General features: G+C 40.6%; 1 protein-coding gene across 1 annotated transcript in view; it reads left to right on the forward strand.

Moving 5' to 3' along the window:
- Positions 1-26,360, forward strand: part of CAMK4 (calcium/calmodulin dependent protein kinase IV) — a 273,926-nt gene that overhangs the window by 151,408 nt on the left and 96,158 nt on the right. Inside the window, exon 4 of the mRNA XM_069592674.1 lies at positions 2,307-2,389. Coding sequence (XP_069448775.1) covers positions 2,307-2,389 — 83 coding nt within the window. The remainder of the gene's footprint in view (positions 1-2,306; positions 2,390-26,360) is intronic.

Below are 26,360 nucleotides of genomic sequence, written 5' to 3' on the forward strand. Positions count from 1 at the left end.
TGGACTGTAGCCTGCCAGGCTCCTCCAGGGGATATTTCCAACCCAGGGATCAAACCCAGGTCTTCCTCGCTGCAGGCGGATTCTTAAGATCTGAGCCCCCAAGGAAGCCCAAGAATACTGGAGTGGGTAGCCTGTCCCTTCTCCAGAGTCTCTTCCTGATCCAGGAATCGAACCAGGTCTCCTGCATTGTAGGCGGGTTCTTTACCAGCTGAGCTCTCAGGGGGGCCCCTTAGCCACGGTACCACTAGGGGGCTCCCACTCTCCCATCTTCAGGGAGCAGCTTTCACCTCTACGTTTCTCCCTCGTGGCCCTAAAATGGCTGCTATATAGTCTTCATAAGTCTCCAGGTCTGTGTTCAAGACAGAAGGGAGCGGAGAGGTTTAACAGCAGAGTCTGATAAGAAGTGTAAAAGCTTTTCCAAAATTTCTAGTTGTAGAATTCTCTTCAGATTTTACTGGCCAGAGCTGGTCACACGATCACCCTAAACTGCATGAAGACTGGAAAATTAGGGACCTGGGTTATCATAAATGGCTTAGACTAACCATAATCCATAATTTGAGACTAGGTACTACCAGGGTCCAGCCCCGGTTGGATCCAGGGTATCCTCAGGGGGACAGCGTCAGCGACCTAGATGAATAATTTGTTTAGAGATATAGAAAGAGATAAAGAAGGAATATAGCAGTTAGGAAAATAGAGGAGAGAAAGAGGCTGATACTCCTTGGTTTACGCAGAAAGCCAATAAAGCCTCAAGACAAAAGACTTGCTCTGTTCATGTAGGCCACAGGTGTCCGCTTGAATAGTGGAGGGTGCCCCGCCTTGGGCTACCTCTCATGTGGGTCTTAGAAGCCCGGGCAAGAAAGTGAACTCAGAGGGCCTCTATGCCCCAGGGAGTCAGCCTGAAAAGAAGATAAAGAAAGAAACAAAGAAAGACATGGGAGACCAAGCTTCAATAAGCGAGGCCCAAAACTTTATTTTTCCAGGGAGCTTATATACCTCAAGCTGTACATAGAGAATAATGGAAAATACAAAGTCATGTAGGGTCAACAGCCCTGACCCTTATCGAGACCAGGCTTTCTCTCTGCATACCTATCTGTATACACAGGTCTTAGGTGATTTACATCATCTTATGGCCAGGAGGCCTACTAACATCTTATGACCCTTTCTGATAATGATTAGTCAGCCAGAAAACTCATTTTCTCCAAAGGTGATTTTTCTAAAGTCAGGCGCCACCCTCTGAAAGCACTAGATAAGGTTGCATTCCTATAGGGTAAAGGTAAAGTGGGCTATAGCATGGGAGGAATTTATTAACTCAAGGTCTAATGTGGTTAAATCAAAGGACATTTTTCACAAGCTTTAGAGAAAGGTGGTAGGGAATAGCCCCCCATTAATGTCAGAGGTGTTGGTGAGAGGCATGATATAGTAAAACAGACAGATTCTGGTTTTGGGGTAGATGCTCAAGAGGGTTCAGGGGGGTCCCTTGAGGCCTGATCTCACCTTTGCCCGTCAGGTCTCTTCCTCATGACCTTTGCCATGAGTGGAATCTCCCGTGCTGGCTCCCGGCAAGGTACCTTGCTTCCCTAAACAAGAGTTCTGTTTGCAATCAAGTAGGGAGAGAAGGGTTTTGGGTAAGTAGTTAACAAAATTTTCCATATACAGTCACCACTTTTACATTATATATCTTATTTCTTTCAAAGAGAAGTCAACATGAAAATTTCCTCAAATATATATGTCAGTCCTGGTCACTTGATTCTCAGAAGGAAAATATCCCAAACTGGATGGATTATCTGAATATCATGAAAACCCTGTTATGATCAGTCAAATTGCTATCTCTGTTACTTTTCTGAGTATTCTTTTATCTACCAGCAACTCTTTAGCTGTTAAGGGGTTCCCTTTCTGTGCTGATAGAATTTAACCTGGTCCATTCTGTCTCAGACCCCTAATTGAAGTCCTGTTCTGAGAGAAAGAAACGTTTGCATCTCTACCAGTCATGATGGTTTCAAATGGTTTAGGAAGTTTTGCTTGCGTCTGGTTTTTTTTTTTTTTTTTTTTAATTCGGTTGAAATTCAGACATTTGAATGATTTGGCAAAATTTAGGAAGCACTTCTAGGGCAGCTATCTTTAGCTATCAAAAGGAAAAATATAAAAGTTCAAAAGGATCTCTGAACAAATGAGATGACTGATAAAAAACAACCAGAGAGTGACAAATGACTGCCTGCTGCTAGAATAAGGAGATGTTGTAACCATAGTTTTAACAATTCTCTAAGATGAAAATAAAGAATTTGTGATTTTTTTATATCTTTTCCCAGATAAAACTTAAAGAGATATTTGAAACCCCTACAGAAATCAGTCTGGTCTTAGAACTCGTCACAGGAGGAGAGCTGTTTGACAGGTGAGTGGGTCCTGGAAATGTAGCTAACTACAGTACAGTTTTCCATCCAATCACAAAAATAACTGAAGGGAAATTTCTCCTGAAATTCTTCACAATGACATGCTATACCAGTTAATAACTTCTACTAAGATAAATATTTGGTAAGATGTGGGTAAATGAAAATTTGGGATGCTTAGTGAATGAAAAAAACCACTGTGCTGTTTACTTTTGCAAACATCTACTTTCTACATACAAAACAATTTCTAAAGTCATACTAAATCTAAGCTCAACAGTAAGATTTAAGAGGATATTTTGTGAGAAAGTATTTCATGAAAATTATAGACAGAATGTGGTCCACTGGAGAAAGGAATGGCAAACCACTTCAGTATTCTTGCCTTGAGAACCCCGTGAACAGTATGAAAAGGCAAAATGATAGGATACTGAAGAGGAACTCCCCAAGTCAGTAGGTGCCCAATATGCTACTGGAGATCAGTGGAGAAATAACTCCGGAAAGAAAGAAGGGATGAAGCCAAAGCAAAAACAATACCCAGCTGTGGATGTGACTGGTGATAGAAGCAATGTCTGATGCTGTAAAGAGCAATATTGCATAGGAACCTGGAATATCAGGTCCATGAATCAAGGCAAATTGGAAGTGGTCAAACAGGAGATGGCAAGAGTGAACATAGACATTCTAGGAATCAGCAAACTAAAATGGACTGAAATGGGTGAATTTAATTCAGATGACCATTATATCTACTACTGTGGGCAGGAATCCCTCAGAAGAAATGGAGTAGCCATCATGGTCAACAAAAGAGTCCGAAATGCAGTACTTGGATGCAATCTCAAAAACGACAGAATGATCTCTGTTCATCTCCAAGGCAAACCATTCAATATCACAGTAATCCAAGTCTATGCCCCAACCAGTAACACTGAAGAAGCTGACGTTGAACAGTTCTATGAAGACCTGCAAGACCTTTAAGAACTAACACCCAAAAAAGATGTCCTTTTCATTATAGGGGACTGGAATGCAAAAGTAGGAAGTCAAGAAACACCTGAAGTAACAGGCAAATTTGGCCTTGGATTGCAGAATGAAGCAGGGCAAAGACTAATAGAGTTTTGCCAAGAAAATGCACTGGTCATAGCAAATACCCTCTTCCAACAACACAAGAGAAGACTCTACACATGGACATCACCAGATGGTCAACACCAAAATCAGATTGATTATATTCTTTGCAGCCAAAGATGGAGAAGCTCTATGCAGTCAACGAAAACAAGACCAGGAGCTGACTGTGGCTCAGATCATGAATTCCTTATTGCCAAATTCAGACTTAAATTGAAGAAAGTAGCAAAAACTGCTAGACCATTCAGGTATGACCTAAATCAAATCCCTTATGATTATGCAGTGGAAGTGAGAAATAGATTTAAGGGCCTAGATCTGATAGATAGAGTGCCTGATGAACTCTGGAATGAGGTTTGTGACATTGTACAGGAGACAGGGATCAAGACCATCCCCATGGAAAAGAAATGCAAAAAAGCAAAATGGCTGTCTGGGGAGGCCTTACAAATAGCTGTGGAAAGAAGAGAGGCGAAAAGCCAAGGAGAAAAGGAAAAATATAAGCATCTGAATGCAGAGTTTGAGAGAATAGCAAGAAGAAACAAGAAAGCCTTCTTTAGTGATCAGTGCAAAGAAATACAGGAAAAGAACAGAATGGGAAAGACTAGAGATCTCTTCAAGAAAATTAGAGATACCAAGGGAATATTTCATGCAAAGATGGGCTCGACAAAGGACAGAAATGGTCTGGATCTAACAGAAGCAGAAAATGTTAAGAAGAGATGGCAAGAATACACAGAAGAACTGTACAAAATAGATCTTTACGACCCAATAATCATGATGATGTGATCACTCATCTAGAGACAGACATCTTGGAATGTGATGTCAAGTGGGCCTTGGAAAGCATCACTATGAACAAAGCTAGTGGAGATGATGGAATTCCAGTTGAGCTGTTTCAGATCCTGAAAGATGATGCTGTGAAAGTGTTGCACTCAATATGCCAGCAAATTGGGAAAACTCAGCAGTGGCCACTGTACTGGAAAAGGTCAGTTTTCATTCCAATCCCAAAGAAAAGCAATGCCAAAAGAACGCTCAAACTACCGCACAATTGCACTCATCTCACATGCTAGTAAAGTAATTCTCAGAATTCTCCAAGCCAGGCTTCAGCAATATGTGAACCGTGAACTCCCTGATGTTCAAGCTGGTTTTAGAAAAGGCAGAGGAACCAGAAAAAAATTTCCAACATCCGCTGGGTCATGGAAAAGGCAAGAGAGTTCCAGAAAAACATCTATTTCTGCTTTATGGACTATGCCAAAGCCTTTGACTGTGTGGATCACAGTAAACTGTGGAAAATTCTGAAAGAGATGGGAATACCAGACCACCTGACCTGCCTCTTGAGAAATCTGTATGCAGGTCAGGAAGCAACAGTTAGAACTGGACATGGAACAAGACTGGTTCCAAATAGGAAAAGGAGCACGTCAAGGCTGTATATTGTCACCCTGCTTATTTAACTTCTATGCAGAGTACATCATGAGAAACGCTGGACTGGAAGAAACACAAGCTGGAATCAAGATTGCCGGGAGAAATATCAATCACCTCAGATATGCGGATGACACCACCCTTATGGCAGAAAGTGAAGAGGAACTAAAAAGTCTCTTGATGAAAGTGAAAGAGGAGAGCGAAAAAGTTGTCTTAAAGCTCAACACTCAGAAAATGAAGATCATGGCATCTGGTCCCATCACTTCATGGGAAATAGATGGGGAAACAGTATCAGACTTTATTTTTTGGGGCTCCAAAATCACTGCAGATGGTGACTGCAGCCATCAAATTAAAAGATGCTTACTCCTTGGAAGAAAAGTTATGAACAACCTAGATAGGATATTCAAAAGCAGAGACATTACTTTGCCGACTAAGGTCTGTCTAGTCAAGGCTATGTTTTTTCCTGTGGTCATGTATGGATGTGAGAGTTGGACTGGGAAGAAGGCTGAGCGCCAAAGAATTGATGCTTTTGAACTGTGGTTTTGGAGAAGACTCTTGAGAATCCCTTGGACTGCAAGGAGATCCAACCAGTCCATTCTGAAGGAGATCAGCCCTGGGATTTCTTTGGAAGGAATGATGCTAAAGCTGAAACTCCAGTACTTTGGCCACCTCATGCGAAGAGTTGACTCATTGGAAAAGACTCTGATGCTGGGAGGGATTGGGGGCAGGAGGAGAAGGGGACGACAGAGGGTGAGATGGCTGGATGGCATCACGGACTCGATGGACGTGAGTCTGGGTGAACTCCGGGAGTTGGTGATGGACAGGGAGGCCTGGAATGCAGCGATTCATGGGGTCGCAAAGAGTCGGACACGACTGAGCAACTGTACTGAACTGAACTGAACTGAACTGAAGGATATGGAGGCCTGGCCGCAATCATTGACTCAACAATGAGAAAGCCCTATGCTAATTAAAACTTTCAAAATACTCCAGACTCTCTGTGCTGTTTATGGTTGAGAAGTTGTCACACAAGCTAGTCTGTCAGCAGAGAGCTTTGACCTGAGAGACCCTTGTCACACCCAGGGCAAGGAATTAGCAGCAATTAACGGCACAACAAATGAAAAACCCTCCACCAATATAATTCCTAACCAACCCACTATACCAACAATTTCTAACTTCCCAAAAGAATCTGCCTTTAGTAAATCTAAAATATCTCTTGCCTCTCATGATTGGGAGGCTGTAAACAATCACATGTGCCTGGACGAACCTGTACAGGCAGACTAGATAACCTTCAGAGGAGTTCGTAAGTTGAAACACTCTTGTCACGCCCAGGAATTTTTGTTGACTTGGAGCTGTAAGTTAACTCCTTCTCAGAGAGGGGTAATGGGGGTCAGCCCCCCGTAAAGTCAGAGGTATAGGTGAGAGCATGAAACAGTAACATAGGCAGACCCTGGTTTTGGGGGTAGATGCTTAGGAACGGGGTTTCTGGAGGCTGGATCCTGCCTTTGCGTATGCTGAAGCCTCCTTCCTCATGACCTTTGCCATGGGCAGAGTTCCTCATGCTGGCTCCCAGCAGATTTTGATCTTCAGATTGGAAGCAGCAAAATGGCCTTGATTGGAGATACACATATATCTTCAACAGATACATAGTTTTGTTCAGATGTATATTAAAGTTTGCTTAGAACAAGTTATGTCAATAACCAGGTTTTAAAAATTATAGCCTTTACACTATGTTCATTTTTTATAGATGAATGGATCACCTGAGATACATAAGCATAGGCAGCCTCAACATACACTTCTCGTGGGATTTGGTTCATAGCCAGTTGGACTCATGTTGTAAATCCTGACTTAAGGAACAAATAACTGACTCAGAGTAGTTTGGTTAACGTCTCGGAAACTCAGAACAAATTTGAAGCTGTTGTGTGATGCTAAGAAAGCCAGGACACGCTGATCTGCTGTAAGGACAGCTTTGTCTTAAAACCATTGTGTTCCCTTGTGCTTAGTCAAGACTCTCCTGGACTAGTTCATTTGAATGTTGCCTAAGTTTGTCCATAGTTGTCCTCTTTCAGCACTTCGTTAGCTGACTCTTTCATGGACATATTCCTTCTTCAGGTACATTAATAGAGTCAGATTATAGTTAGATCCTGCTGGCTCTGGAGTCGTGAGGTCTCCCTAAGACTGACATATTTCTCTGCTAATTGTGGTCTACCAGAGAAAAACCTCCCATTCTTTGTAAATAATTCCAGGACAGGAATTTTCCCAATTAAGTAAATAGTATTTACTCTGTACCTTCTTACCTCTGTTCGTTTCAGTCATTTTGGAAATAGGGGTCTCTCTTTCCCTTCTCCCCAGCCTTTCTGGGTCTCTCATCTTGTAGTCTAGTTGATTTTTATGGGGTAGAATAAATTCAGCTATAGATAAGAATGAAAAACTAAATGTCAATAAATTTCATTTATAATGATAAATATTCAGATTTAGCAGAGGACATCTAAAGAATGGTAGATAGTCAGTAAAGCACTCAACTGACTGCTCTATGAACTCTTAGTGGTCTTAGACGATAGACTCCCCCGCCCCCCGCCCCGAATGTTGTCTACATGTCTGTTGCCATATCTGAGATAAATGTAGTTTCTCCATTAAGTTACTTAATCCTACAGTTATCTTTAAATTTGGGTCAAACTGAAAATATATCCTGCATTATTATCCACTTACTGGTTTCTTTCCTGAGAGATCAAAATCATAATATGATCTCTTTTTCCTGTACTTAGGTCAAAACCCAAATTTATTTAATTGTAATAACATAAATTCATTCCTGGTCTAATGATGACTCTAATAGTATCTAATGAATGAACTAATGGAGCAACTGATGAAGAGATAATTATGTTAGCCCATCATAGTCAAATGGTGTATGACTGTATTTTATTAGCAAAAGATCTATGTTCCTGCTAAAAACCTAAACCTGATAAGTATAAGTGAAATCTGCTGTTTCATGTAGCATATGAGTAGTAAATTGCATGGGACAATGGATTACAGTTTTTGGAATAAAATCAGTGATATTTTGTGCCCAAGGAAATTCCCCCCAAAAATCTGCACAAAATTACAATATCATGAAGAAAAGGAATCTCTATAACATTTTCTTTCCCATCTTTCTTAATCTAGTTGCAATTCTTATAAATGTATTGAACTTTTCAAGTGGATAATGTGTGAGATTGCTTAAGAGTAAATTTCCAATTTTTTTTTCCAGAAAATGATTGTATTATAAGGCAACTAATTCAGCAGTATCCTTCTGGTCTTCTAATTAAATTTTTTTAACTTTTTTTTTTTTCTTTTCCTGATTTCTGTCTAACTCTAGTATCAGAATATCTTGTGAATTTTTAAATTTGTCTTTTTTCTGCTTTCTCCTTGTGTTTTTGTTTGCCAGGTTATGCTTGTTCACATGCCAAACATTATTTATAGAAGGATTTAGAATTTAAAGCTTTAAATGCTGTTGCCTCGAAAAAAGCAAATTTTATTTTGCTTCAGTAGATAGTTAAGGTAAGGAACAGATCACTTTAATCTAATCAGGCATTGGACTGATTCAAAGCTGGGTTTCCTGAAAGCAAATCTATTTCTTGTCAACTCTTATAGGTTTTGCCCTTTAAGGGTCCCAGTTGAAGCCAGGGGATTTTTGCCAAGGATCCCCTTCCTTGGCAGATCCTAAATGCCAGCGTCTGTTCCTTCTACCATGTAAGGTGGCCTGTCAGCTGCTGATTTAGAATTCGTTAATGCCTTTAAAGAAAAAGCATAAGCATCAGATATCAGGTCTGCTTTTCGGCATTTTTCTTCTCTTCTAGAGCTTGGCTCCTAAAGCCTTCACTTCCTTGGTAGCTTTGTGGTGTCTTCAAGTATACTTTATATTTTCTTTAGCTTGTTTTCGTTGTTCTAACCTGTAGGCTTGTCCACCCCACCACTACTAAGAGCAAAAATTCAGTACATATGGTTTGAAAAGTTCTTTCACAGACAGCAGTGTGTCTTCCTCTTTTATGTCAACCCTTTGGGACAAGCAGGACGAAAAGCACTGTCCCACTCTACAGATGTGGAACCTGAGGATGTAAATGATCGTCCCCAGATAGGCAGTCGGTCTGTCTTCTGGTCCAACTCTTCCTCCCCATATGGCCTCATTGTCTTTCTTTTTAAATCCAGTTAGCCCCTTTCAAATTATCTACAAGAGAATAAACTGCTGTTTATTTTGTTTAAGGAGAATCCCTGATGTATTGCTTGAAAAGTGAAAGTGAAGTTGCTCAGTCGTATCCGACTCTTTGCAATCCCGCGGACTGTAGCCTACCAAGCTCCTCCATCCATGGAATTTTCAAGGCAAGAATACTGGAGTGGGTTGCCATTTCCTTCTCCAGGAGGTCTTCCTAAACCAGGGATCCAACCCGGGTCTCCCACATTGCAGGCAGATGTGTTACTGTTTGAGCCACTGGGAAGCCACTTGGCCTTGTATTGCTTGGTCCTGTGCAAAAAAGTATTTAAGTTACTCATCTTTCAGATTTTTCTGAGGCATTATTATTCTCATTTTTTTTTAAGACCACAAACTGTAGAAATTGATAAGTCATACAGTCAGGCCTGAAACTCACTACAAACTTTTTTTTTTCATTTCCCCCAACTGAAAGTATTCTCTTGCAAGAAAATAAACAGTTGTCAATATCCAGGAAAAGTAGTGGTTATATTTGGGGATTATGCATTTAGCTCCTTAATTACCTGACAGAGTCCTTAGTATTTCAGTCCTGATAGTTATTTCTGCTTCTGCATTCCTGGGTCTCTGCTCTTGATGGAAATAAATGGAATTGTCAGGACACAGTCATTAGGAAAGAATCTTAGAAATGGAAATTAGGGCTTTTCTCCAGTCTTCATGGAGTTCTGTCATGGTTGGTTTTATGGTTAACCAAAGTCAGAACACATCTGAATTTGTGAAGACTGTTGTGTCAAAAATTCATCATTAATGTTGAAATGAAGATATGTAACATCTTACTGTCTAAAAGAATAATTAGTCACTATAACGAGGGCCATTTTTGAGTGCCTTTTAGACTCCTGGCAGTGACAAAACATTTTACTAACCATGATCTCATTTAATTCTCAACGGCAACACATATAAAACATAGGTATAAAACATAGGCCTTGATATATACATATTTTGTAGACCAGATAACTGAGGATCAGAGAAGTCCATTAACCACCATTATGTCACTCAGTTTACAGTGGATCTATTAACAACAGCAATAATTAAATGGAGCTGAACTCTAGCATGTCATATTCCAATGTATATGATTTTTCTAACACACCATACTGCTGCTATGTAAGCAGATGCTAATAGTCTTAATAATTAAAAATGAAACTTCAAATTAGTGACATACATTTTATTCTGCTTAAGTGTGGCTTAACTTAAACATTAATGTGTGTGTGTGTATATATAAATACATACTCTTTTTATGCAATTTTATCTGTCTCAGTTCAGTTCAGTCGCTCAGTCGTGTCCGACTCTTTGCGACCCCATGAATTGCTGCACGCCAGGCCTCCCTGTCCATCACCAACTCCTGGAGTTCACTCAGGCTCATGTCCATCAAGTACTGTTGCCATCCAGCCATCTCATCCTCTGTCGTCCCCTTCTTCTCCTGCCCCCAATCCCTCCCAGCATCAGGGTCTTTTCCAATGAGTCAGCTTTTCGCATGAGGTGGCCAAAGTACTGGAGTTTCAGCTTTAGCATCATTCCTTCCAAAGAACATCCAGAACTGATCTCCTTTAGAAAGGACTGGTTGGTTTATCTGTCTACATGTAAACAAAACGTGCTTTGATTTGGAGTAGATTTAAAGTCTGCTTTTTCAGAAGCTTGACTATAAAGGGAAAAATAAGTGAGGCAGCAGAAAGGGACACAGGGTAAATGGAGGCTTAGTGTCTGTTTTAAACTGGCCCACTGGAAACACATTAATTTGCTGAAGGAAGGAGCCTACTGGATAGGGAAGCAGGAGAGATCTGAGAGGGACTTTTATTTGGAACAACATCCCAGAGAAGACCCTGAGGGAATAAGATCAGAGTCACATAAAAGGGTTGTTTTAGAAAAAGTTTCTCTCTTCCTCAGAAGCATAAAGAGTCAAGCTGCAGAAGGGTCAAAGGACCAAATAGTCACAGCAAAAAGGAAGAGGAACACAGAGGACTGTACTACTGGGTCAGCATTGTGATTCTGTCCTGCTGCTAAGTCGCTTTAGTCGTGTCCAACTGTGTGACCCCATAGACAGCAGCCCACCAGGCTCCGCCGTCCCTGGGATTCTCCAGGCAAGAACACTGGAGTGGGTTGCCATTTCCTTCTCCAATGCATGAAAGTGAAAAGGGAAAGTGAAGTCACTGAGTCATGTCCAACTCTCAGCGACCCCATGGACTGCAGCCCACCAGGCTCCTCCATCCATGGGATTTTCCAGGCAAGAGTACTGGAGTAGGGTGCCATAGCCTTCTCCGGTGATTCTATCCTACTTACACACTAACACATTAGTCTGGTGCACTTCCACGAGTGCTGGGAGAGGCGTGGGACGCGTGAGCGGAGCCCCCTGGGCAATGCAGCAGGCTCAAATGGGCACCTGCAGGCGGAGGAGAGTGCGTTCCAGGAGAGGATGTGATATGAGTGTCCATAAGCAGAAAATGGAGAAGGAAAGTGCACTGAGGAATAGCATTCACCCATGAAAAGCAGTGTTCCTTTGGTATATACTGTGTATGCCTCTCTTCCCATGTCCTGTTGAGCCTTCACATTCTCCGCCATTGCAGTAGACTCCTACTGGCGTTAGTTTCACTTTTGTCCATCCGTCAATGTTTAAGGCACAGCTTGGATCCCAGCTTAGCCCAGAAGGCTACTTGCTACTTTCAGTGCTTTGAAACATGACAGAAGCCCCTTATAGTCAGGCCTCATGCTGCTGGGTCAGGTTCACCCCCTGCTTTATTCTCTTCCCAGGCCATTGGGTAACAGAGAGTCGGACACAGCTGAGTGACTGACACAAGCACGCGCGCACACACACACCTTGTTAGCCGGGGGATTTTTCATCCTTCTCAAGGAGCTCACAGTCTAGAAGAGGGAAAGTAAAACTAATATGGACCCAAATATTTGTATTACTACCAACACATCCAAAAATGTGTACTGGAGCTTATAGAGACAACCATACTATCACAAGTTTTAAGAAAATACAGGAGGGCAAGAGATAACAAAGATAAGAATCAGTAGTACATAGAAAACCTATCACAAAATACTTTGCATTTACTATAGACTGGTCACAAATTTGGCTGTAAGGATTCATAAATGCTATAACTGGGGCATAAACACAGTCCATTGGTTACAAATTAAGGGGGTCTTCTATGCCAGGAATGACTTCAGGGAGCTAATAAAGCCTTTTGAGCTGAATCTTAAGTAGGAAATAGGAGATCGGCAGGTGAAGGGCAGCAAGATGGGAGAGGGATGTCCAGTGCAGAGCATGCTTGGTGGGGGTCCGTCTTGGAAGCTATTCTCGACAGCAGAGCAGTTCCTGCATATCTGTCAGATGGGTGATTGAATAAGCGCTAGGCTCTGGGGCTATTTATATAGCTTGGGGTCAGGCTTTTCATTTGTAATATGAGAGTTTGCACTGGGAATCCCTTAGACCCATTTCCAGATCTGCACTTTGATTTGGCCTCTTCTTTCTACTCTGTCAGCTCCTTGGCCAGCACCCACAGTGATCCGTGGTTCCCTCACTCTCTCCCTAGCTTACAAATTTAACAGATGCTGGTAATACCCCATGAAACTGTTTATTTAAGCATATGAATTTAATACTCTTTGGGAGAGTTCTTAGAGAAAGCAACAATATAGATAAAGATACCATAAATGAAATAAGAAAAAGCATAAATGAAGCTTAGGAGTGGTAGATTTACACAAGGTACAGCGGAATTCATTTAAGTATAATTTTGTGTGTTGTGCCATGATTGTGTCCTGGCAGCCCTCAGGACTTGATTTCTAAAGCATATCACTTGGGGCTTTTCAGCCTGTGCATTTGATATTCAGTGCCCATCCTCTCCAGGCCAGTGTGTTTCTCACATAAACCTACAGTCATCTAATAACACCTCCATTTAAGCAAAAGCTGCCATTGGTGGGGAGAGCAGCTGGGCTCCTAATCTTTGTGCCAGGAAGTCTGAGGGCCTCAGGATCTGATCAGATTAGAGCTTTTCAGCTGCATTGTTTGTGCTAACTGCTGGGCTGGAGATGAGCTCAATTCAATTTGCAGCAATTAAGATGACAGGAGCAAATGTACAGGAGTCATACTTTAAAGCAGATCCATAGAGAGAAAGAGGCATCGCCTGTGCTTTCTCATGCTGCGTTTAAAATGATAAGATGAACAGCCCCAGCCATGGGGAAGAAGAGCACATGGGCCAGGAGCAAACAGTGAACGCTGGAAGCACGGCCTTCGAGTTAGAGGCCTGTGGAGGTGTGGGGTGTGGCCTGGGAGCTGGGGGAGACACGGTGCCTCCTTCCCAGGGATCCCTGTGCCCAGGCCCATTAGTGGCTGGGAGCCCTGTAGAAACTGGGACCCCAGGGCAGCCTTTTGGGTTGGCGTTGTGATTAAAATCCTAGGAGAGATTTTAGTTTTAGCAATTGACAATGGAACAAAAGGAAATTGTGCAGTGTAGATACAAACTGCTTGGTCCTGGACCTTTGAAAATGATCTGAAGTCACTAGTATATTTTGTATAAAGCTGTAAACTCTTCCTACCGCTGTGTAGGTGACAAACCATGGTAGTATTTGCATTGCCCGTGACTTTCTCACTCATAGAAATCACAGATATTGTTGTATTATATTAGTTGTTCCAGAGATCTCGAAACAGTGTTTATACTCATCAATTTTTTAAAGCTGTGAATTAAAGTTTGCCACTGGACTTGTTATTTAACTCAGTAGGTCTTATTATTCTACTACATATCCAAAATGTATTTGACAAGCCTAATTCATTATAATTAGTTTCCTTTATAACCACATGTATTTTAAGTATATATTTTTAAAACATTCTAAAAACGGTCCAGTAGGCTCTCCCAGACTGCCAGAGGAGGCTGTGGCATGCCACCCTCTGTTCTGTGGTTTGTGCCGGGCAGCTCATTTATACAGGCCACACTGGCCAGCGCTTAATTAGTGAATCTGAAACCATGTTTTGAAGTTGTTGGTGGTTTAGTCGCTAAGTTGTGTCCAACTCTTGCGACCCCATGGACTGGGAACCTACCAGGCCCCTCTGTCCATGGGATGCTCCAGGTAAGAGTACTGGAGTGGGTGGTCATTTCCTTGTCCAGGGGAATCTTCCTAACCAAGGAATCGAACCTGCATCTCCTTCATTGCAGGCAGATTCTTTACTGACCAAGCTACAAATGAAGCCCTTGTTTTGAGGTTAGTGCCTGGAAAGCTATTTTATGCTTTTGCACTATTTCAGAGTTATTTTTATGACAGCATTCAGTTGTTTTTTGAGCATCTAGTTATCTAGACCTCTTGTCTAATAGCACATGGTTATAATAAGGTATTAAATTTCTGATTAAAACTAGAGTTAGGCTCTCTTGTGTAGCTTCTGAGGATTGTTTGTTCATCAAGAGTATTTTGTAGTGCTGTTTTATTTTATTTTTATTTTTTTATTATTATTTTTTTTAATTTTAAAATCTTTAATTCTTACATGCGTTCCCAAACGTGAACCCCCCTCCCACCTCCCTCCCCATAACATCTCTCTGGGTCATCCCCATGCACCAGCCCCAAGCATGCTGTATCCTGCGTCAGACATAGACTGGCGATTCGATTCTTACATGATAGTATACATGTTAGAATGCCATTCTCCCAAATCATCCCACCCTCTCCCTCTTCCTCTGAGTCCAAAAGTCTGTTATACACATCTGTGTCTTTTTTGCTGTCTTGCATACAGGGTCGTCATTGCCATCTTTCTAAATTCCATATATATGTGTTAGTATACTGTATTGGTGTTTTTCTTTCTGGCTTACTTCACTCTGTATAATCAGCTCCAGTTTCATCCATCTCATCAGAACTGATTCAAATGAATTCTTTTTAAGAGCTGAGTAATACTCCATTGTGTATATGTACCACAGCTTTCTTATCCATTCATCTGCTGATGGACATCCAGGTTGTTTCCATGTCCTGGCTATTATAAACAGTGCTGCGATGAACATTGGGGTACATGTGTCTCTTTCAATTCTGGTTTCCTCAGTGTGTATGCCCAGCAGTGGGATTGCTGGGTCGTATGACAGTTCTGTTTCCAGTTTTTTAAGGAATCTCCACACTGTTCTCCATAGTGGCTGTACTAGTTTGCATTCCCACCAACAGTGTAGGAGGGTTCCCTTTTCTCCACACCCTCTCCAGCATTTATTGCTTGCAGATTTTTGGATCGCAGCCATTCTGACTGGTGTGAAATGATACCTCATTGTGGTTTTGATTTGCATTTCTCTAATAATGAGTGATGTTGAGCATCTTTTCATGTGTTTGTTAGCCATCCATATGTCTTCTTTGGAGAAATGTCTATTTAGTTCTTTGGGCCATTTTTTGATTGGGTCGTTTATTTTTCTGGAATTGAGCTGCAGGAGTTGCTTGTATATTTTTGAGATTAGTTGTTTGTCAGTTGCCTCATTTGCTATTATTTTCTCCCATTCTGAAGGCTGTCTTTTCACCTTGCTTATAGTTTCCTTTGTTGTGCAGAAGCTTTTAATTTTAATTAGATCCCATTTGTTTATTTTTGCTTTTATTTCCAGAATTCTGGGAGGTGGATCATAGAGGATCCTGCTGTGATTTATGTCTGAGAGTGTTTTGCCTATGTTCTCCTCTAGGAGTTTTATAGTTTCTGGTCTTACATTTAGATCTTTAATCCATTTTGAGTTTATTTTTGTGTGCGGTGTTAGAAAGTGTTCTAGTTTCATTCTTTTACAAGTGGTTGACCAGTTTTCCCAGCACCACTTGTTAAAGAGATTGTCTTTACTCCATTGTATATTCTTGCCTCCTTTGTCAAAGATAAGGTGTCCATGTGTGTGTGGATTTATCTCTGGGCTTTCTATTTTGTCCCATTGATCTATATGTCTGTCTTTGTGCCAGTACCATACTGTTTTGATGACTGTGGCTTTGTAGTAGAGCCTGAAGTCAGGCAAGTTGATTTCTCCAGTTCCATTCTTCTTTCTCAAGATTGCTTTGGCAATTCGAGGTTTTTTGTATTTCCATACAAATCTTGAAATTATTTGTTCTAGTTCTGTGAAAAATATGGCTGGTAGCTTGATAGGGATTGCATTGAATTTGTAAATTGCTTTGGGTAGTATACTCATTTTCACTATATTGATTCTTCCGATCCATGAACGTGGTATATTTCTCCATCTATTAGTGTCCTCTTTGATTTCTTTCATCAATGTTTTATAGTTTTCTATATATAGGTCTTTAGTTTCTTTAGGTAGATATATTCCTAAGTATTTTATTCTTTTCGTTGTAATGGTGAATGGAATTGTTTCCTTAATTTCTTTTTCTACTTTCTCATTATTAGTGTATAGGAATGCAAGGGATTTCTGTGTGTTGATTTTATATCCTGCTACTTTACTGTATCCATTGATTAGCTCTAGTAATTTTCTGGTGGAGTCTTTAGGGTTTTCTATGTAGAGGATCATGTCATCTGCAAACAGTGAAAGTTTTACTTCTTCTTTTCCAATTTGGATTCCTTTTATTTCTTTTTCTGCTCTGATTGCTGTGGCCAAAACTTCCAGAACTATGTTGAATAGTAGCGGTGAAAGTGGGCACCCTTGTCTTGTTCCTGACTTTAGGGGAAATGCTTTCAGTTTTTCACCATTGAGGATAATGTTTGCTGCGGGTTTGTCATATATAGCTTTCATTATGTTGAGGTATGTTCCTTCTATTCCTGCTTTCTGGAGAGTTTTTATCATAAATGGATGTTGAATTTTGTCAAAGGCCTTCTCTGCATCTATTGAGATAATCATATGGCTTTTTTTTTCAATTTGTTAATGTGGTGAATTACATTGATTGATTTGCAGATATTGAAGAATCCTTGCATCCCTGGGATAAAGCCCACTTGGTCATGGTGTATGATCTTTTTAATGTGTTGTTAGATTCTGATTGCTAGAATTTTGTTGAGGATTTTTGGATCTATGTTCATCAGTGATATTGGCCTGTAGTTTTCTTTTTTTGTGACATCTTTGTCAGATTTTGGTATTAGGGTGATGGTGGCCTCATAGAATGAGTTTGGATGTTTACCTTCCTCTGCAATTTTCTGGAAGGGTTTGAGTAGGATAGGTGTTAGCTCTTCTCAAAATTTTTGGAAGAATTCAGCTGTGAAGCCCTCTGGACCTGGGCTTTTGTTTGCTGGAAGATTTCTGATTACAGTTTCAATTTCCATGCTTGTGATGGGTCTGTTAAGATTTTCTACTTCTTCCTGGTTCAGTTTTGGAAAATTGTACTTTTCTAAGAATTTGTCCATTTCTTCCATGTTGTCCATTTTATTGGCATACAACTGCTGATAGTAGTCTCTTATGATCCTTTGTATTTCTGTGTTGTCTGTTGTGATCTCTCCATTTTCATTTCTAATTTTATTGATTTGATTTTTCTCTCTCTGCTTCTTGATGAGTCTGGCTAATGGTTTGTCAATTTTATTTATCCTTTCAAAGAAGCAGCTTTTGGCTTTGTTGATTTTTGCTATGGTCTCTTTTGTTTCTTTTGCATTTATTTCTGCCCTAATTTTTAAGATTTCTTTCCTTCTACTAACTCTGGGGTTCTCCAATGCTTCCTTTTCTAGTTGCTTTAGTTGTAGAGTTAGGTTATTTATTTGGCTTTTTTCTTGTTTCTTCAGGTATGCCTGTATTGCTATGAACTTTCCTCTTAGCACTGCTTTTATAGTGTCCCACAGGTTTTGGGTTGTTGTGTTTTCATTTTCATTAGTTCCTATGCATATTTTGATTTCTTTTTTGATTTCTTCTGTGATTTGTAGTGCTATTTTATAAGAGGCACTGAAGAAACTGGATGAAAAGTAGACCTCAAATAAAAGAACTCATAAAATTAATTTTTAATGCATTTATGATCTCTTATTTTATGGCATATCTTTATTTTGGTTATTAATTTTCTCAGTTATCATTTGTTACATAAGTAAATTAATATTTTGTGAAAACAATATGTCACTAATTACTCATATGATCTTTGTTGTTGTTCAGTCATGAAGTTGTGTCCAACTCTTTGCGACCCCATAGACTGCAGCACACCAGGCCTCCCTGTCCCTCACTGTCTCCTGGAGTTTTCCAAATTTCATATTCATTGAATCGGTGATGCCATCCAACAATCTCATCCTCTGTCATCCCCTTCTCCTACTGCCTTCAGTCTTTCCCAGCATCAGGATGTTTTCCAGTGAGTCAGTTCTTCTGATCAGGTGGCCAAAGTATTGGAGTTTCAGCTTCAGCATCAGTCCTTCCAATGAATATTCATGACTGATTTCCTTTAGGATGTTCTAGTTGGATCTCTTTGTAGTCCAAGGGACTCTCAAGAATCTTCTCCAACACCACAGTTCAAAAGCATCAATTCTTTGGCCTTCAGCCTTCTTTATGGTCCAACTCTCACATCTGTAAATGTATTCTCATATCCATGTATCAAAAAAATACAAATATACCATTCTATTTTGAATTACTCATTTGTGTCCAACTCTTTGCAACCCCATGGACTGTAGCCCACCAGGCTCCTCCATCCATGGGATTCTCAAGGCAAGGATACTGGAGTGGGCTGCCATTCCCTTCTCCAGGCATCTTCCTGACCCAGGGATCAAACCCAGGACTCCGGCATTGCAGGCAGATACGTCATCTTCTGAGCCAACAGGGAAGCCCTGAATAGCTAAGTTTCCCAGATTGCTAAATGAAGCAACATTAATTTCTATCTAGTAATTGGGCTTCCCTAGTGACTCAGTGGTAAAGAATCCTCCTGCCATGCAGGAGATTTGGGTTTGATCGCTGGGTCAGGAAGATCCCCTGCAGGAGGAAATGGCAACTCACTCCAGCATTCTTGCCTGGGAAATCCTATGGACAGAGAAGCCTGGTGAGCTACAGTCTGTGGGGTCACAAAGAGTTGGACACGACTGAGTGACTGAGCACAGTTAACTTTTAACTGTATATACATTGTTTGGTTTCTTGGGCATTTTCTTTTGAAATCTCAGCTGAATTTTTGGTAAGAATCATTACTGTTGCTCGTGAAACAGCTGCTCTATTTTGCTGAATTGAGTCACTTTTGTTAGTGCAAGTTTGATTGCCCGTTGCTTGGTGAGGACAAACAAACCGAAATGTCAGAGTTTGGAGCAGAGAAAGGTTTATTGCAGGGCCATGCAGGAAACGACTGGGTCATCTTCTAAGAACCCCCAAGCTTGAGCTCCCCAAAGGGATTTGGCAAAGCATTTTTAAAAGCCAGGTGAGGGATCACAGGGTTTGTGATCAGCTCTGCACAGTTCTCCAGTTTGCAAATAAATGAGGTCACAGGGCAGCATCACAGGGGTTAACACACGCCTGGGGCTGTGTGCTGTGTGCTCATGGTCATCAGGTGGTTAACATCTTCCACTTGGTAGCAGGAGGCTTCACATCTGTACAACTCAGGGAGCCTCCCTCAGATACTGTTGCCTTCCTCAGAGAGTACTCAACAGAGGATGTGGGGAGGGCCTGTCCTCAGAAGGCTGCTTAGAGCCCTGCTCCATTACGTGTTTTGTTTTTTTTTTTTAAAATATAAATTTATTGAATTGGGGGCTAATTGCTGTACAATATTGTATTGGTTTTGCCATACATTGACATGAATCTGCCACGGGTGTACACGTGTTCCCCATCCTGAACCCCCCTGCCACCTCCCTCCCCATACTATCCCTCTGGGTCATTCCAGTGCACCAGCCCAGAGCATCCTGTATCATGCATTGAACCTGGACTGGCAATTCGATTCACATATGAAAATGTACATGTTTCAATGCCATTCTCCCAAATCATCCCACCCTCGCCATCTCCCACAGAGTCCAGTAGACTGTTCTATACATCTGTGTCTCTTTTGCTGTCTCACATACAGGGTTATCATTCCCATCTTTGTAAATTCGATATAGATGCATTAGTATACTGTATTGGTGTTTTTCTTTCTGGCTTACTTCACTCTGTATAATAGGCTCCAGTTTCATCCACCTCATTAGAATGGATTCCAATGTATTCTTTTTAACGGCTGAGTAATACTCCATTGTGTATATCTACCACAGCTTTCTTATCCATTTATCTGCTGATGGACATCTAGGTTGCTTCCATGTCGTGGCTATCATAAACAGTGCTGCATTGAAATTTGGGGTACACATGTCTCTTTCAATTCTGGTTTCCTCAGTGTGTAAGCCCAGCAGTGGGATTGCTGGGTCGTATGGCAGTTCTATTTCCAGTTTTTAAGGAATCTCCACACTGTTCTCCATAGTGGCTGTACTAGTTTGCATTCCCACCAACAGTGTAAGAGGGTTCCCTTTTCTCCACACCCTCTCCAGCATTTATTGCTTGTAGACTTTTGGATAGCAGCCCTTCTGACTGGTATGAAATGATACCTCATTGTGGTTTTGATTTGCATTTCACTAATAATGAGTGATGTTGAGCATCTTTTCATGTGTTTGTTAGCCATCTGTATGTCTTCTTTGGAGACATGTCTATTTAGTCATTTGGGCCATTTTTTGATTGGGTCGTTTATTTTTCTGGAATTGAGCTGCAGGAGTTGCTTGTATATTTTTGAGATTAATTCTTTGTCAGTTGCTTCATTTGCTATTATTTTCTCCCATTCTGAAGGCTGTCTTTTCACCTTGCTTATAGTTTCCTTTGTTGGGCAGAAGCTTTTAATTTTAATTAGGTCCCATTTGTTTATTTTTGCTTTTATCTCCAATAGTCTGGGAGGTAGGTCAAAGAGGATCCTGCTGTGAGTTATGTCGGAGAGTGTTTTGCCTATGTTCTCCTCTAGGAGTTGTATAGTTTCTGGTCTTACATTTAGATCTTTAATCCATTTTGAGTTTATTTTTGTGTATGGTGTTATAAACTGTTCTAGTTTCACTCTTTTACAAGTGGTTGACCAGTTTTCCCAGCACTACTTGTTAAAGAGATTGTCTTTAATCCATTGTATATTCTTGCCTCTTTCATCGAAGATAAGGTGTCCATAGGTGCATGGATTTATCTCTGGGCTTTCTATTTTGTTCCATTGACCTATATTTCTGTCTTTGTGCCAGTACCATACTGTCTTGATGACTGTGGCTTTGTAGTAGAGCCTGAAGTCAGGCAGGTTGATTCCTCCAGTTCCATTCTTCCTTATCAAGATTGCTTTGTCTATTCGAGGTTTTTTGTATTTCCATACAAATCTTGAAATTATTTGTTCTAGCTCTGTGAAAAATACCATTAGTAGCTTGGTAGAGATTGCATTGAATCTACACATTGCTTTGGGTAGTATACTCATTTTCACTATATTGATTCTTCTGATTCAAGAACACGACATGTTTTTCCATCTATTGGTGTCCTCTGTTTTCTTTCACCAGTGTTTTATAGTTTTCTATATATACATCTTTTGTTTCTTTAGGTAGATATATTCCTAAGTATTTTATTTGTTTTGTTGCAATGGTGAATGGAATTGTTTCCTTAAATTCGCTTTCTATTTTCTCATTATTAGTATATAGGAATGCAAGGGATTTCTGTGTGTTGATTTTATATCCTGCAACTTTACTATATTCATTGATTAGCTCTAGTAATTTTCTGGTGGAGTCTTTAGGGTTTTCTATGTAGAGGGTCATGGCATCTGCAAACAGGGAGAGTTTTACTTCTTTTCCAATCTGGATTCCTTTTATTTCTTTTTCTGCTCTGATTGCTGTGTCCAAAACTTCCAAAACTATGTTGAGTAGTAGTGGTGAAAGTGGGCACCCTTGTCTTGTCCCTGACTTTAGGGGAAATGCTTTCAATTTTTTACCATTGAGGATAATGTTTGCTGTGGGTTTGTCATATATAGCTTTTATTATGTTGAGGTATTTTCCTTCTATTCCTGCTTTCTGGAGAGTTTTTATCATAAATGGATGTTGAATTTTGTCAAAGGCTTTCTCTGCATCTATTGAGATAATCATATGGCTTTTATTTTTCAGTTTGTTAATGTGGTGTATTACATTGATTGATTTGCAGATATTGAAGAATCCTTGCATCCCTGGGATAAAGCCCACTTGGTCATGGTGTATGATCTTTTTAATGTGTTGTTGGATTCTGATTGCTAGAATTTTGTTAAAGATTTTTGGATCTATGTTCATCAGTGATATTGGCCTGTAGTTTCCTTTTTTTGTGGCATCTTTGTCAGGTTTTGGTATTAGGGTGATGGTCGCCTCATAGAATGAGTTTGAAAGTTTACCTTCCTCTGCAATTTTCTGGAAGGGTTTGAGTAGGATAGGTATTAGCTCGTCTCTAAACTTTTGGTAGAATTCAGCTGTGAAGCCCTCTGGACCTGGGCTTTTGTTTGCTGGAAGATTTCTGATTACAGTTTCACTTTCTGTGCTTGTGATGGGTCTGTTAAGATTTTCTACTTCTTCCTGGTTCAGTTTTGGAAAGTTATACTTTTCTAAGAATTTGTCCACTTCTTCCAAGTTGTCCATTTTATTGGCATAGAATTTCTGATAGTAGTCTCTTATGATCCTTTGTATTTCTGTGTTGTCTGTTGTGATCTCTCTGTTTTCATTTCTGATTTTGTTGATTTGATTTTTCTCTGTTTCTTGATGAGTCTGGCTAATGGTTTGTCAATTTTATTTATCCTTTCAAAGAAGCAGCTTTTGGCTTTGTTGATTTTTGCTATGGTCTCTTTTGTTTCTTTTCTTATTTTTTTAATTTTTGTTTTTTTAATTTTTATTGTTACTTTATTTTACTTTATAATACTGTATTGGTTTTGCCATACATTGACATGAATCCACCACGGGTATACATGCGATCCCAAACATGAACCCCCCTCCCACCTCCCTCCCCACAACATCCCTCTGGGTTATCCCTATGCACCAGCCCCAAGCATGCTGTATCCTGCATCGGACATAGACTGGTGATTCGATTCTTACATGATAGTATACATGTTTCAATGCCATTCTCCCAAATCATCCCACCCTCTCCCTCTCCCTCTGAGTCCAAAAGTCCGCTCTACACATCTGTGTCTTTTTTGCTGTCTCGCATACAGGGTCATCATTGCTATCTTTTTAAATTCCATATATATGTGTTAGTATACTGTATTGGTGTTTTTCTTTCTGACTTACTTCACTCTGTGTAATTGGCTCCAGTTTCATCCATCTCTTTTGTTTCTTTTGCATTTATTTCTGCCCTACGTTTTAAGATTTCTTTCCTTCTACTAACCCTGGGGTTCTTCATTTCTTCCTTTTCTACTTGCTTTAGGTGTAGAGTTAGGTTATTTATTTGACTTTTTTCTTGTTTCTTGAGGTATGCCTGTATTGCTATGAACTTTCCCCTTAGCACTGCTTTTACAGTGTCCCACAGGTTTTGGGTTATTGTGTTCTCATTTTCATTCATTTCTATGCATATTTTGATTTCTTTTTTGATTTCTTCTGTGATTTGTTGGTTATTCAGCAGTGTGTTGTTCAGCCTCCATATGTTGGAGTTTTTAGTAGTTTTTCTCCTGTAATTGAGATCTAATCTTACTGCATTGTGGTCAGAAAAGATGCTTGCAATGATTTCAGTTTTTTGAATTTACCAAGGCTAGATTTATGGCCCAGGATGTGGTCTATCCTGGAGAAGTTTCCCTCCATTACTTTTTGATTTGTTCAAAATACACGTCTAGAAAGATCCTTGTTACTATAATATCTAGAAACTGCATGACTGAGCTTGTTCCTAAAAGCAACAGTAACGTTTCTGTCTGCTGTATTTTCCTTTGGGAAGCACTGGTATGACTGGTCTCCCTCTGGATCCGCGGGCAGTTGCTTTCAGTGGCTGAGCATCCCTTCCCTGTCCAGTGCTTTCTATTTGCCATGATAAGGAACATAGGCAAATGTCCATATTCTGAAATTTTTCTGGCATCCATTCACTTACCAATTAGTACTGACTCCACAAATATTTATTGACCGCCTACTATGAACAGCTTTGCAAGGGTGATCAAAGCAACAGTCTAGTGAGAAGGCTGAGAATTTTGCCACAGTACCCAACAGAAGACATTGACCAAGCACATCTACCATAGTGATGCTATAAAGAAAAAGATTGCAGGGTTTCACTTTCCTTTGCTTGATCACCAGTATCTTCACCTACAACCTTATATCTCAGTTACAAACCTGTATTTGCAGCTTGAGAAGTTCCTTCCCATTGCTCTTCCCAATCTGTCATGAATGACCTAGGTCATAGCTCAACTTATTAAATATTTAAAATTGAATGTCTGAGTTTCAGAAACTTGTCCCTGTGACATTCTGATGAACAAATCAACTGAGAACAAAATTTCTTTTAGCAGAAGGAGCCTGGAAGAGAAGCAGTTGGGTTTTTATGGCAGAACCTAGTAATGGTGTACAGAGTTCATGGGGGATTAGGTGGGGAAGGCAACTGCATTTGAGTGCCTACCCTTATGTCTGCTCTCAAGATATTTCTGACAACAACAGTGAATGCATTTCTTGGCTGTACAAACCTTAGTGTAACATGTATTTATGGTGATGTATTTATTAGCAATTTCTCCATTGTGTATGGTCTCCTCAGGGGCAGGGCCCAATTCTTACTTGCCTTTAATTATTTGTTTTTGGGTGTGCTGGGTGTCTGGCGGTGTGCGGGCTTTTTCAGCAGTTGCAGAGGGCGGGGCTGCCCTAGTTGCCGTGTGCAGACTCTCACTGCAGTGGCTTCTCTTGTTGAGGAGCACGGGCTCCAGGGTGCGTGCACTTCCGTAGTTGTGGCACAGGGGCTTAGTTGCTCCAAAACATGTGGAGTCTTCCCAGATCAGGGGTCGAACCTGTGTCCCCAACATTGGCAGACAGATTCTTTACCACGGAGCCACTTAGGGAAGTCCCCAAATCTTATTCTTTAGTAAGTCCAGCAAGTATGGGCTCACATTTGACAGTTAGAAATATTGATTAAATATCATTATCCCATCTTCACGTTCTAATTCTCTCTGTAGTCTTGGTCCTTTTCCTTAGAATGGTTTCCCTGCTCTCCAGTCCCATGCTTCTCCCCTGCACATATCCCACCCCCAGGTCCTATCCTCCTGACAGCTAGAAAACTCCTGTATGCCCTTCAGGTATAAGCCACCTCTGGAATACCTTTCTCACCCTGCCTGGCCTGCAGAATAAATTGTCTGCCCTTTCTAGGAGCTCCCAGGCCATTCTCTAATATCTGTCACAACGTTTAGCACACCGTGTGGATTGTTGTCTGTGTTTTTATACCAAGAGAGACCAATTGAGTGCAGAAGCCTTGTTTGGTGTACTACTGAGCACCTAGCACACAGTGGTCATTCCATAATATTTATTGAATAAATAAATACATGGGTACCTTTGTTAGAATGCACCATCCTTATTAATTGGATGAAGTATGTTGCTATTTTAATATATAGTATAGGGAAGTAGTGGAATTTTCATTATTCTCTCTACAACCACTACTCTTCCCTCTAAACTACCTGAAAATAGTCCCAAGTAAATTCACTCCTCCAGCCAGCCAGTCACTAGACATTCACACAAGGACACGTTCTGAACACAGCCCCGTAACCCTTAATTATATCAAACTGAACACTCATAAACATCATACTTAGGTCAAAGCTTGAGAATTCGCAATAAAGTGAATTATAGAGGAGAAGTTCTAGTGAGTGAAGCACCCCTTTTCTAAGGGATGGAGATGCTCATAAGAATTCACACATGTTTAACTGACCAGGAGGGTTTCTCATCAGGAAGGCCACTCATGGTTGTGCCGGTTGGTTCTGTACTAACCCAGAAAGAGTTCTTGGGTAAACGAAGCCATGAGTCATGCCCCCTGGAGGGGTATCCCAAAGTTGTGGTAAAGCTCTAGTCTTGAGTGACTATGGGAGAATCCACACTGATTTTTGCAGGGCCAGAGGTAATTGATTCTCTCCTCTTCTGGGCAGAATAGGAGATGGAAAAAAATGTTAATTATCAGCCATTCTTTTCTGTCATCTGCATAACAACATCCTTCCTTTAACAGGACTGGAGCAAACCAAGCAGGTGTGCCCCCTAGAGGACACACTGATCACATTTGTGTTTGTTGATGGGTGTGCCACAGAATCCACACTTAGAGAGGAATGCAGAGGGTGAGGTAATGGTAATCAAAGTTCTTTACTTCCTCTGACACGGTAGTTCTTCTTTTCCCCTTTTAAGGGGATACTCCATTTGAAAATACTCAGAGAGTATCCGTCAGTCAGTCGGTCAGTCAGTCAGTTCAGTCACTCAGTCGTGCCCGACTCTTTGCAACCTCATGGGCTGCAGC

The sequence above is a fragment of the Ovis canadensis genome, chromosome 5 (assembly GCF_042477335.2).
Source record: "Ovis canadensis isolate MfBH-ARS-UI-01 breed Bighorn chromosome 5, ARS-UI_OviCan_v2, whole genome shotgun sequence".
Lineage (NCBI taxonomy): Eukaryota > Metazoa > Chordata > Mammalia > Artiodactyla > Bovidae > Ovis > Ovis canadensis.